Source organism: Tachysurus vachellii, chromosome 7, assembly GCF_030014155.1.
Source record: "Tachysurus vachellii isolate PV-2020 chromosome 7, HZAU_Pvac_v1, whole genome shotgun sequence".
Taxonomy (NCBI): domain Eukaryota; kingdom Metazoa; phylum Chordata; class Actinopteri; order Siluriformes; family Bagridae; genus Tachysurus; species Tachysurus vachellii.
Window position 1 is genome coordinate 4473362 of NC_083466.1, and position 14424 is coordinate 4487785.

The 14424-nt window shown below is 37.3% G+C and overlaps 1 gene segment (V, D, J or C); it reads right to left on the reverse strand.

Annotated features, from left to right (window-relative positions):
• Positions 1 to 5863: 5863 nt before the first annotated feature.
• Positions 5864 to 6381, reverse strand: LOC132847880 (T cell receptor alpha variable 12-3-like). The segment is given in 2 exon segments: positions 5864 to 6204; positions 6341 to 6381. Coding segments are annotated over 2 exon segments (381 nt in total).
• Positions 6382 to 14424: the final 8043 nt, after the last annotated feature.

Below are 14424 nucleotides of genomic sequence, written 5' to 3' on the forward strand. Positions count from 1 at the left end.
GGTGATGAATGGTGTTGCCAAATGAAAAGGTCTCTCTGTATTATATGAACATCATAAAGGTTCATGAAGCTCCACCCCACAGCATCTGTGACTCCTCCTGTTCTTCGACTCGCTTCAGTCCACCTAGTCACCTATAAAACAAGTGATATATCCACAATAATATAAAAAAAAAATGACAATGACAATTCCACAGAGAGCTTACTCAATCAGGGAGTTTTTGTAGCATTTTCTGATTCCCCTTTTGATGTATGGCATAGCATTGTTGCAAACTGTCAGAAAATCACTGAATTGCCTCATTTTATCTGACTCCCTAGATCCAATCGTGGGCCAGTTATTCAGTATATATAGTATTCAATAACTCCCATGCCTGTTCATAGGCTTTATCATAATTTCTGAAGAAGCTTCCTTCCAATACACATTTTACTTCACCATGTCTGTTTGTTTTTTATTTCTTTAGGAGAAACAAGAGAACAATTGGCAACCTCACTGCCTGTTCTTCTACATTCTTCACTAGCCTCACTAGAATCAGCTTCAGAGTATGCTTTAAGCTTTGCGGTTATTAATTGCGGGTCCTGTTTTTGTGCAGCAATAGCCTCTTCCATCATAATTTCAGCCTGTTTTGCTGCGAGCTGTGCTTCACACTCCGCTCTCTTTGCTGCAATGCTTAGCTGTTCTGACATACATTTAGATTGGTTGCTTTGCACAGTAAATTTCGAACATTGGTCAAACTCTTTATCCAGCACCGTATGAATTCTGGCATTTTCTGCTTTAGCATCAAAATTTTCTAATCCAACTTCATCCATTAATGTCAGCATCCAGCCCGGACTTTGGCTATGTGAGCTTATTTATGTTCTGTGTTCACGTTTCTGCCCCACCCTTGTCTCTTCCTCCCTGCCTCTGCACACCTGTTCCTTATGTCTAATTGTCTTGTGCATTTAACCGTGCCGCGTTGCCTATAGCGGTGTGGAATCCTTGTCGTTTTTTTTTTTTTTTTGTCATGTTGTTTGTCAAGTCCTTGTCCCTGTTTTGTGTGTTTTTTTAAGTTAATAAATCCATTTATTTTTATGTTACCCTGCATTTTGGTCTGTTTTTATCCCCGCGCCCCTGATCAAATGAGTTTACATTTAAATGCATAATAAGTGTTACATTTATTTTTCTAATATTCATTAAATAGTGTTCATTAAATAGTGTTAATAATTTCCAATTCGTATTTTACATAAAACAAGCGTTTAATTTAGCGTGTTTACTGGATTAATTATTAGTGATGGTGAAGTGAAGCTTTATTAAAGCAGTGAAGCTTTCAACCCAATTGTATCGGGGAAAAGGTTCATTACTCGAATGAACTTTCAAATCAGAGCTCGATGAGGACCTCTGCTGGTGAAAGCTCTATCACAGAATGTTCCACAACCAAACAACGTATTAATTTTAGAAGCAAAAAGTAATGAATTGACAAATTAAGGATAGATTAATAAATAAATGAATCAATATATTAAATGCATGACCAAAGCATGTTCCATTGCATACGCATGGTAACTCCAAACAAAAATGTAATAAAGATCACTTTTTGTATGGTGAATGTGGACATTTTGACTGTTTTTAGAAAAAAATCAATCTTATGAATGTTGAAGGTACATAAGTGCAGACACACTTTTACACGATTATAAATCTGCCTTACAGACTACTGTACTGTAGGCTAGATGGATGCTTTGTGCTTAATTATGTTTTATTAACAATCAGCAGTCAGCAATCAGGTGTCCACCTGTTCAGCATGACTATATAGACACACAGTCTTATTTGTAAGTGTGAGCTCGTGAAAGGGACATTGTAAGTGTTCTTGAATGAGTGACATGGATGATGTATTATTATTATAGGCCAGCTGCTGGGAGCAAAACCAAACACTGGACCTAAAAACAGATTAGGGTTAGACCTTGTCTCAAAAGTATAAAGTGTGAACCATTTAAAAAAAAGATCATGGTATTAAGCGGTGCACAAAAGGCTTTTCTTGCATTCCTATATTTTTTCAACTTATTACTACCATCCATTAAATATATATATGACAAAATATACGACATGAAATGTTACACTGAATCGTATATCTGTCATACCTTTTCATACTGTATCATACTTATATAAAAACCACACTATATATACCCTTATTCAGTTATATATACATATTACTACACCTTCTGTATAACCTTATACCCTTATTTATTACACTGCCACTTGTAAATAAGCTATCTATGCACTTCTTGTTAGATGCTAACTGCATTTCATTGGCTCTGTACATGTACCTTGCACAATGACAATAAAGTTGAATCTAATCTAATCTAATCTAATCTAATAATTGCCCAATAATGAGTGAGATTTAAGTTATAAATATAGGCTTCACAACAAAACCATATACATCCACCTTATTGGGCGAAATCAAATGAAAGTGTTCCCACATTACACTCCAATACAACACACGAGGGCGCGCCGTGTGTCGCGCGCGATTTAAAACCTTTGAATCAGATAACATAGCAGTCACATGGGTGTGTGAAATGAAGCTTCGGACATCATTGGTCACGTGATTTTGCCAGAACGAATCAAGCTTCGATACAAAGCTTCAATGAAAATCGGTTCTTTTTTTGACACACGCCTCGGAGCTTCGGTGTCACTGGTAACATCACTATTAATTATCATTAGTTGACGTACCTGTGTGATGACGTCATCGCATGCGTCACTAGGTGATGCGCCCCGAGATCCACTTTATTCTTTGTTTTTGTTATGTATACATTCATGTTCATTCTTAGTTAATACACCATCATGGAAGCCATCACTGCAGCGCTCTCTGTGTCATCATTGTTTCATTAATTAATCCTTTCGGTACTTCATTAACAGGTAGTTGTAGATTAAGACACTTTTATGTAGAAACGAACACTATTTAATGCAATATAATCGATTTGAGTGTGTTAAACTGTTTATATTACTGTATTGATATTGTGTCATGAGCTAGCAGGCCTGAGCACATGTTTAGTATGAGTACCTCGCGGTCAACGTGAGAGACACTATCTGTTATAAATACTTATAATATTGGTTATTGAAAGTATAATTATATTGTTATATTGTTTCAGATGATTTGATTGTTTTATTTCAATTTAAGAGGAAATTGCAAAGAACATGTGATGCAAAGAAAGTGTTAAGTCACTTCTGTTTATATTCTGGTCACTACAGTGAAAAAACAGTGATACAAACATGTATTGATACTGTCATATAATAGGTTTTTGTTATGTATACATTCATGTTCATTCTTAGTTAATACACCATCACGGAAGCCATCACTGCAGCGCTCTCTGTGTCATCATTGTTTCATTAATTAATCCTTTCGGTACTTCATTAACAGGTACTACACCCGCAACTGTTCCGGTGGGGGACGTTGCTTCACTTCCTGGTTTCCCGTGGAGAACGCCACCCTCACTTACTTCCGCTGGGGGTGTTGCAGGCTCGTATTTTGCCCCATGGATATTTTTGTTTAATTCTTTTGCTCCGTGGACCTCCCTCCCATTCTTGCACACCTGTTCCTTATGTCTAATTGTCTTGTGTATTTAACCATGCGAATCCTCGGCATGTGTCACATCCGGTTTTGTCTGTGTCCCTGTTTTGTGTTTTATTTATTACATCAGTTTATTTTTACGCCATCCTGCATTTGGGTCTGTTTTTATCCACGCTGACAATTAAGTGCTGTTACTGCTGTACAGGAATCCATTCATCTTCTAATTTCAGTAGAATGTGCTGTTTGAGATGAAATGTTTTTTACATCTCCTTTACTTGTGTCTCTAACCATTCTACTGCATCCATCATTTTACTTAAGTCTTCATCAGAGCACTCATTCTTTAATTTGATACCTGAATCTCTGACTTGATCTATCCAGTTTTCATACAGCTTGATCCATTTATTCTCATTCTGAGAAAACTCTTTTTGCTGGAACTCCAGCATCATGTGCGTTAATTTCCTTTCTCTTGAAGACTTTCTTGGTTCTTTTTTAGAAGAAATAGAAATAGAACCTTTCACTACTTCCTGCATTCTTTCCAATTCTGCCTGACTGGACTCCATTTGCTCATCCTGTAATGTTGCTTCATTAACTGACATACCCTTTGAGACAAAAGTGCAATTTAGCAGAAATATTATAGTAATTATTTACTCAAAAACCCTTAATGCACTTCTCTTATATACTGTACATATATATTACCTCAAATTACCATTAGAGAACTCAAAATCACTGGCAAGGCAAGTACAACAATTAAATTGCAAGATGATAAAGATAGTTTGTGTGACTATAATAATAATAATTGAAATAAACAGTAAACTTATAACTGAATGAAATATTTCCTTTTTATCAAAGTCCTCTTTTTAATGTTCATAAATTTGTAAAGGTAGCACAGTCAAAACTGATGTTTATATGGTTGCATTCTAAGTAAAGCAAATATGCACTCTGAAGTCTTGTCTGAAGATTTTGCAGCACTGTAGTCCATGCAAGTGAACGCGGCCCTTTCTTGGTAAGACTCGGTAATGTCTTCCATGATGCCAGAAGCCAAAACTCCTGTCTTCTGCCAATCAGCAAACCGAAGCTCCGCCCACACCAGAGATCTCTTTTCTCTTGGAACTGTAGTTCTGAAGACACCATGAAAACTACAAAAATAAAGACAAATAATACTCAAACTCATATCTCTCAGTCATCCACATCATTACATATTGTTAAAAATAAAGTGAAAGAAAATACATTATGTGTGTGAAGGCACATAAAAACACCAACACAAAATACCATAACAAGAAAGAAACAAACAAATACTGTGTGCACCTCTTGAACCATATGCAGAGCTTATAAGTTTTTAAGAAGCCGTCTTAAGAACATCACTGCTTGTTCACGTCCATATTGCTCTCTGACCCACAGATCTATGTTCCCACTTTCGTCTCTTCCAGAGTCACGTGAAGCATTATGTTTCAAGCGTGAGCTCATGATAGCCTTCAGCTCCTTAGAAGGCCCTGAGACATACTCACAGAGCAACATCCCTTTAGACTATTGTGACCGCCAAGAGATCTTCAGCCTCATCCTGTCTTCTGTCTGCACCATAGATTGACGTGCCTGGCCCCTGGGGTCAAGTTTACCATTGTTCCTAAACAACAAGCCATTGAAGAATGCTTTAAGGAGGCACTTCAACAGGGATACATCTGGCCACCCACCTCCCTAGCATTTGAAGGCTTTTTCTTGGTGGGCAAGAAAGATGACCATGCATTGATTATTAAAGCCTTGAACAGTCTTCCATCCCCTCCCACTCATCCCAGCTGCACTAGAAAGGCTCCAAATAGCAAAAATATTCACAAAGCTGGTCCAACACAGTGCATACAACTTGTTTCATGAGTGAAAAAAAGCCTTCAGCATCTTTAGTGCCTACTCAGAACGCCCTCAGTTTTCCATTGTTTGATCAGTGACATGCTGAGAAAGATGCTGTGACGGTGTGGTTCAGCATACATCTATGTCTTCTGTCTGTGCCATAGATTGGCTACCAGGTGCCTTGCTCCCTGGGGTCAAGTTTACCCCTTTTCCTTAGCTGAACAACAAGCCATTGAAGAATACTTTAAGGAGGCAGTGACACAGTGCTTCACCCAGTCCAACACTCTTTATGTTGTGTAGCTGATCATATTCAGGATCTTTAACCTTAGACACCTTGTTTTAGTACTTTGTTAACATTCACATTCATCGACATTAATACTGTTATTATTGTAGCTAGAATTAAATCTGCATTGTCCGTTTTCTGTTATTTCAATTTCATTAAATTTGGTACCTGTAAATGTACAAAGACTGTATAACAGTGAGGTGTAAGTGTTAGTTTTTGTACAGTGCAGCTGGATTTCCTGTCACTGTGGGCCTCAGAGCACAGTAGTATAGAGCAGAGTCTGATACAACAGCAGAGGAGATGATCAGATCCACACGTTTATCATTTTTATCAACTTTAGCATCCAGACGTGGTGGAAGAGGGTTACTTTTATCCCCACTTGGAAAGATGTAAAGAAGGAATTCTGGTCTATATTTAGGATATTGTCTGTACCACTGCAGATTCTGTACAGTATCACTGCTTTTATATCTGCAGGACAGAGTAACATCATCACCTTCATCTGCAAATTTATGAGTCAAAAGTGTCTCTATTGGATCTGCCATGGAGTCACCTGTCATAGAGAAGAGAACATAATATCATTAGTCTTTACATGATCAAGACAAAGTTAAATAATTCTGATTCTGATTTTTTCACTCACTACTATTTACCATTAACACTAATGTTTCTGAATGTAAATGTGAACTCACTTAGTGAAAGCCACAGACACATCAGTATAACAGTGAACATGATGAATGGTGATGAATGGTGTTGCCAAATGAAAAGTTCTCTCCGTACTCTATTAAGTGATCATCATAAAGCTTCATGAAGCTCCACCCCACAGCATCACATGACACCTCCTAGGTAGGGCCTGTTTCAGAAAGTAGGTTAAACCAACTCTGAGTGTAAACTTGAACTCTGAGTTGACAAACCCTGAGATGGGAAACAGAGTTTTCGGTTACAGAACAGCTGAAAAGAGTTAGTTTAATCAACTCTAAATTGACTGACTCTGAGTTAAGCGCATGCACCACAACTAAAAAAAGCCATTATCAATGGAGCGCAGATATAACAAGTCACCATGGCAACAGCGTCAGACAAAAGAAAAGTCTGCATATTTCTCACCAGCAGAACTGGAAGTGCTTATGCTAGCATATGGATAATTTGAACACACTTTAAAAAACAAAAAACAAAAAAAAAAGCAACACTGCTGTATAAAACAATAGTGGATTTAACATCAAATTTTAAAAGGTGTATATATATATATATATATATTAGGGCTGGTAAGCGATTAAAAATTTTAATCTAATTAATTACATGATGTGGCGATTAATTAACCTAATTAATCGCATTTAATTGCACATAAATATTAGTTGAGAATTTCTTGCAAAATGTCATTTAAAATGATTGTGTTTGAGGAAGATCGAACCAATATAACAAATAGCAGTTTTTTTTATTTAACACAAGCCTATCACTTAGGCTACAATGGTCATAACATTTTTTTTTATTATTGAATACAAGCTTATCACTTAGGCTACAATGGCCTATCACTTAGGCTTCACTTAGGCAAAGTAGCCTTAACAGCCTCTTCATTCCGTAAGAGACGTGTGATCATATCGAGTGATGAGTTCCACCTCGTTGAAACGTCCTGTATCAGTTGCTCTCTTTGTTGTCCGATTGCTGTTTGTTGCTGATGTAGCTCCTCTGTGTTAGCAGGGCTGTGCTTAAAATGTCCTACAATTTTGCGACACTTTGTCAATGCATCAACAAACCCACTGTCCGAAAGGCAAACAGTAATGGTCCTCTGCAATATGTGATCCGGGGATGTGATCAAACGGAAGTTTTCTTGCTGCTGCAACCATATTTCGAGCGTTGTCCGTTCCGATAGTTGTCAGTTTTTCTGTAATGTTCCACTTGTCTGCCACCGTTAGGAACTGTTCGGCACATGCATCAGAATAATGCCGTGTCTCTGTTTTAAGTACCGTTAACGCGAAGGACTGAAGTGTCCAGGTAACACCTAGATAGTTGTGATTACTGATTGAAGTCCAGTGGTCTCCGGTCAGAGCAACATATTGTGATTGAGTCAATTTTTCCTGTTTTGATAGATTTTCGGTGCCATACAGCTGATTTATTCTCGAAAGTACTGTACGTCTTGCCGGTAGTGTGTAGCTTGTATCGGAAGACGCAATTCGAAAAGCATCCATTAACCCCTTGTCTTCCACAATATTAACAGGCCTACAGTCCATTGCAATCCATTTAGATATTGCATTTGTTAGTGTTTCTGAGGACGACTTACTTAATTTGCGGCGATTTTCAGTCAGCGTGGTTTGGCGGAGCTTGCCTGCAGCATCCGGGGTTGTGCTAACTGCAGAGCTCGCAATATGTTTTGAGTTCAGGTGGTATTTCATGCTAGAACTACTTCGATGGTAGGCAAATTCCTTATTGCAGAGAACGCAAAGTACTTTGGTTTTATCAGTGGCTCCATTGGAAAGAGTTTTGAATTTAAATTTGCCCTTCAGAAAGCCAGGCAGATCTGTGTCGTTTGGCATCATGCTTGACTAACTCGCCACTACAGCTTATTGCAAGATGTGTAGTCGTTTGTACAGGTGTGGGGAGGGGCGGGGCGCGTTAAATGCGTTAAAAATATTAATGCGTTATTTTTTCTCATAATTAATTAATCTAATTAACGCGTTAAATTACCAGCCCTAATAAATATAATATATATATATATATATATATATATATATATATATATATATATATATATATATACGTGTATATATATATATATATATATATATATATATATATATATATATATATATATATATATAAAATATACCTTTTAAAAAGTATATTTCTAATGTAAACTTTTCCCTCTAGTTACACACTTTGGTTAATTCAAGGATAATTCATGCAATTATATATTGTTTATTTGAAAGCATTATAAGTGCAGTTTCTTGTCTCTCCTTATTGTTCAAGTGCTTGAGGTTGATTTGGGATTTAGAAAGTAATTAATAAGTAGGTACACCAAATTAGTAAGTAGACCAATGCTTTCTAGAGATAATAACGATTACATTAATCTAATTAGACTTGTTGAAGATGTAATTTGTATTTAGTAATTAAGTATTTTAGAGTAAATTCCCAACTGTTATAATATCAGAGGTGAAACCGGAAGAACAGTATTTTATCAGGAAACAACACAAAAATTGTCAGAAAGCACTTAAGAGCGAGGCACACTTTCCTGACCACTCTGCAAACAGTAGCCTTACTAATATGTTCTGTTATACACAAAACTACAATTCGCAAAGATACGTAAGGCAACACAAAGCATCTGCTCGGATGTAAGAGCACGGCCGCGATGGCTGATGTAAGAATGGATGAGATTATTTCAATTTCAATTCAATTCAATTTCAATTTCAAATCTTTATTTGTCCCGCAATGGGGCAATTAATTGTGCAACAGATAGTGTAACAAATCACACACAGTCACACACACACAACAACAATACAAAAGATTGCCTACTATGCAGGCATAATAAAATAAAATAATAAAAACAATAAACAGGCAGTAAAATAATAAAGTTATCTATATTCTTTGAAGAATTGAGAAGCAGAATGGCTGCAGGGACAAAGGAGTGTTTATATCTGTTGGTTCTGAATTTTGGGAGTTTAAAACGTAATCCTGATGGCAACATCTGAAATTCAGCCTGTAAGGGATGAGAATTATCTGACAAGATAGACTCAACCCTCCTTAACATCTGCTTCTGATAAAGTTCCTCCAGACCTTTTTGCCTGAGATTATGGATCTTATTGACTGTAAAGAAAAACGGTACCGCTCAAATAAAAATCCATAGGGATGTGACAAAAATCCACTCTGGGCTCAAACTAATTAATACAGACCCTTCATCAACAGGATCGTCCATAAAAGGACACAACACTTCATTCATTTTACATTTAGCAGACCCCCTTACCCAGAGTGACTTATATTTTGTTTCAATTTATACAACTGAGCAATTGAGGGTTAAGGGCCTTGCTCAGGGGCTCAGCAATAGAAGCTTGGTGGACCTGGGATTTGAACCCATGACCTTCTGCTCAGTAGTCCAACACCTTAACCACTGAGCTACCACATCCCACATTCCCTTTGCCGCTCTCTGCGTAACTGAAATGTGGGCAATGAATGAGGTGTTTAAACGTCGCTTCCTCTTTTAAAAAGTGGAGGAGACCGAAAGAAACTCTGGGTTTACTGAAGAAAACCTGCTCCTGACCAGGTTAGGTTCACAGAGTAAGTTACTATGGTAACTGACTCTGAGTATAAGTTACCTCTCTTTCAGAAATGGGCTTGACTTAACCTGCTTTCTCGGGTTTAACTTACCTCCCTTTCTGAAACGGAAAACCCAGAGTTTCCCTCATTTCAGGGTTAACATACTCAGAGTTTTCACTTAACCCGCTTTCTGAAACAGGCCCCTGATCTTCTGACAGTGTCTTGTTTTGTCTTGCTTGAGACTATCATTCTCTATATATACAGAGAGATATACAACATACAGATTAAGTAATATAACCAAATTCACATTTTCATTCCAAAATATATAGAATGTGTCTTGCATAATTTGTCATCCTCTCGAACGTTTTGTTTTTAGACTGAAATTTATATAAACTTGAATCTACATCATGAATCCACAACAATAAATAAATAATAAATTAGTTACTAAAATTAATAATATGGGAAAAACATTAAAATTCTGTTGTTAAATCCCTAACTTAATTCTTTTAAATAAGGGACATGGTTACACAGAGAAATCACAGTAGTTGTCAGACTTTATGGCTTTATGTTGCCCCCTAGTGGAGAAAAATATTGTCTTATTACCTTTTTTCATTTTCTTTTAATTGTCGTCGATATAGTTATAATTTGTGGGCTATTCTATTTTTTAAGGATAAAACTACATGACCTACTTAAATCATCTTAAATAGATCTTAAAAAAGATTTTACCTCATGAAAAAATGTATAATTCATGTATAATTATTCCCAGTTTATTTCCCTGAATGTTTAATACGACTCCTCTTATAAGGAGGTACAATCAAGCAAAAACCTATTATAAGATATTAAATCTATAGCATATAAGGAGCAGGATGATATTTTACTTCTTCCAAATCTACCTAGTTTTGTAATTTGATGTGTGTGTGTGTGTGTGTGTGTGTGTGTGTGTGTGTGTGTGTGAATACCATTCTGAGATACTTCAGGAGAAATCCATTGGAAGAACAAATAGTCCTCTAAATGACACGTAGTAGTGAGATTCTAAAGCAGTACACAGTGTTAAATCCATTTCTAGCTTTGAGTCCATTATATCCAGGTGATGTTATCTAATGTTTTATAATTGAGACAAGCAAAGATTTCATCAAGTTCAATCCTTACACCATTCATGTGAGATCATTACAGTGGCAGTGTAGCTGTAGTCAAGCATTGGTTATTGAACCAACAGGTATCATGTAATGATTCTTATCTGTGCGGTTAGTTGTGTTTCTTTGTGATTTAAAAGTCCCCTGCTAAAAAAACCAGCATTGCTGGTCCAGCATAAGGTATACATATATATATATATATATCGTCGCTGTCGGGCGGAATCCTCGTATCTCCAAAACCGTTAAAAACCGACGTGTTGATTCGTTGCGACTCTTCTTGAGGAGAAATATGCCGCGAAGCTCTCCCGCGGAGTGAGGAAGAGGTGGACAGTTGAAGTGTCCAATGGAGTTATGAGATTTGTGGGGACTGACCAATAGCATCGATATGTGAAAAAATATGAAATTGACAAAAAAAGTTTGTTTAAAATATTTATTGGACAATGACATTTGCCATCACACTGTAATATACACACGTGAACAAATAACGTTACACAATATAACCTTTACAACACACATTTTTGGTCTTAGCTTCCACTCTCTCTTTTAGCGAGTAACAAGTAGTATGTGGTGGCGATGACCATGTTTTTTTACATGATGAGGTGGTGGCGATGACCATTTGTTTGTTCTTTAGACAACTCCTGCTCTATGTCTTCTTTATTCTCTGAAAAATTATAGAAACAAACCTATATATAACTCATTTGTTTATATTGTGCAGTGAACGAGTTACGATAAAACAGCTACTGCTTAAGTTACATACCTTTAAGCATCAGTATTTGTGCCCTGAAGAAGTCTTGCTTCCATCGTACCCAATAAACCTGAGTTTGGTCAAACATGTCATAGTTAAAGTCCTTAATTTCTCTAGTTGAAAGAACTGCCGTGCAGCCGTCATCCAGGTACATCACGTATGCAAACATTCTGATTCCCAGTGATCAACAGATTCGTTGTGTAGAAGCGGAAGCTTTTTATTTACCCCAAAACAAAATCCTAATTACGGTGAAAAATAAGATGATCTGGAACGCATGCACTTATACTAATTTCGATAAACACTGTAAGGTATATAATGTGGTCAAAAACATTGCGAGATTTATTTTTGGAAAGTGCAGGAACTACATTTACCTTCGTGAACATAGTTGCTTTAAAGGTTGCATAGCAACGCTGATGCTGGGTAATATCTCTTCACATTACCGCTTTACTAATAAAACAGACAAACAACTTAAGTACCTCTTAATTGAGACAAATGGATCATATATAAATATATATATTTCTAAATTCTGTATTCCCAGCTATACCAGCGCTATATCAGCACTGACCAGCATTATACCAGCACTATACCAGCATGAACCAGTAAAAACCAGCCTGGACCAGCATGGAATTGATGCTGGGTTATGCAGGATTTTTCAGCAGGGTCTACCATGACCTGAGAGAAAGAATGAACCCACACCCACACACATAAATATAGACATATCAAGATTTCTTGACAGAACTAAAAGTTATGAGTTTTTTCTTATTTTTCACCTGTCTCCTGAGTCTTCCTCCACAATTTCACATGCCAGGGCACTACAGTGCTGCTGAAACTGTGGTTTGAAGCTGACATGAAAGCAGGAGCAGTCCACACCAAAACCTCACACCAAAACCTGCTGTAGTGCAACATGTCTCTAGCTGTATCCCCTACAATGACACCGCATGTGATGCTCAGGAGACCTTTCTGAAACTGTATAATCATGCACAGATGCTTGGGAATGGTTGGAGGAGAACAGTTGCCTTCAAGCTGCTGGCACAATGGATACAACTGAGCTGGAATATCTGAGTGAAGAGGGTGGTCCTGTAGTATGTTGATCAAACTCGAGGAACATCAATCATCTAACACTTACTGCAGCCCTCTGAGGCTTTCACCCCTTCACCCACAAGCAGCAACAGAAGGACTCCTGTTTCCAGTGGTTAATGGTAGAGGAGCAGGGATCATATCATCAAACTGGTGGTATTGGGCCAATTTATTGCTTGAAAGAGTGCGTCCTGTGCCACAGATAAGCATCCCATGATCAGCTGTACACATGATTGCATGATTAGATAACTTCATAAATATGCAGTTGTACATTTAGTGAATAAATAGGGACAACATGCAGCCTTCAACAATATATATCAAGGGCACCAAACACACACACACACACACAAGAGAATGACAACAGCAAAATTGAAGGACTGTTATAGCAGTAGTTTACTAAGCTGTTGTGTTATGTATTCAATCATTCCCCAGATGATAAAGAGGCTGGAGAGTAACTCCTTATCCTATACAAGGAACCAGACATTACCTACATGTTTCTGTTAACAAATATTACCAGTAGCCAGTGAACCCCTTCTAAAAATAACCAATTTTTTCCATAATACTGCCTGAATGCCTAAATCTTTAAACTGATGTTTATCAAACCCTGATAAAAAAACAGAACTTGACCCCTGTCAGCTATACCTCCAACCCTTTGTAAACCTACCCTTTATCTCCAAGATCCAAGAAAAGGTTGTAGCACAGCAGTTATGCTAATAGCCTACATAGGAATAACATTTATGAAATGTATCAGTCAGGATTTAAGCCTCATCATAGCACAGAGACAGCACTGGTTAAAGATGTAAATGACCTACTACTAGCCTTTGATCGGGGTTGTGTCTTTTTGCTGGTGTTGCTTGGCCTGAGTGGAGTTTTTGACACCACTGATCATACTATTCTACTTGATAGGCTGGAGAAATATTGTTTGAGTTAAGCGAATAGCCATCATCTGGCTCAAGTCTTATGTGACTGATTATCAATTTGTAAATGTAAATGGTGACATCATGGTGCTCTTATTGAAAAAATATTATTTACAATCACAATCTCCTGTGAGACCCAGATGAGAATGGGTTCCCTTTTGAGTCTGTTTCCTTTCAAGGATTCTTCCTCATTTCATCTTGGCTTTTGCCTAGAATATTGATTCACAAGCATGAGCTCATGATAGCCTTCAGCTCCATAGAAGGCCCTCAGACATACATTCATTCATTCATTCATCTTCTACCGCTTATCCGAACTACCTCGGGTCACGGGGAGCCTGTGCCTATCTCAGGCATCATCGGGCATCAAGGCAGGATACACCCTGGACAGAGTCCTCAGACATACAGTACTGTGCAAAAGTTTTAGGCAGGTGCGTCAACAAATGCTGTAAACAAAGAATGCTTTCAAAAATGGAAGTGTTAAACATTTATTTTCATAAATGAACAAAATGCAGTGAATGAACAAAAGAGAAATCTAAATCAAATCAATATTTGCCGTGACAACCATTTGTCTTCAAAAGAGCAGCAATGCTTCTAGGTACACTTGCACACAGTTTTTGAAGGAACTCGGCTGGTAGGTTGTTCCAAACATCTTGGAGAACTAA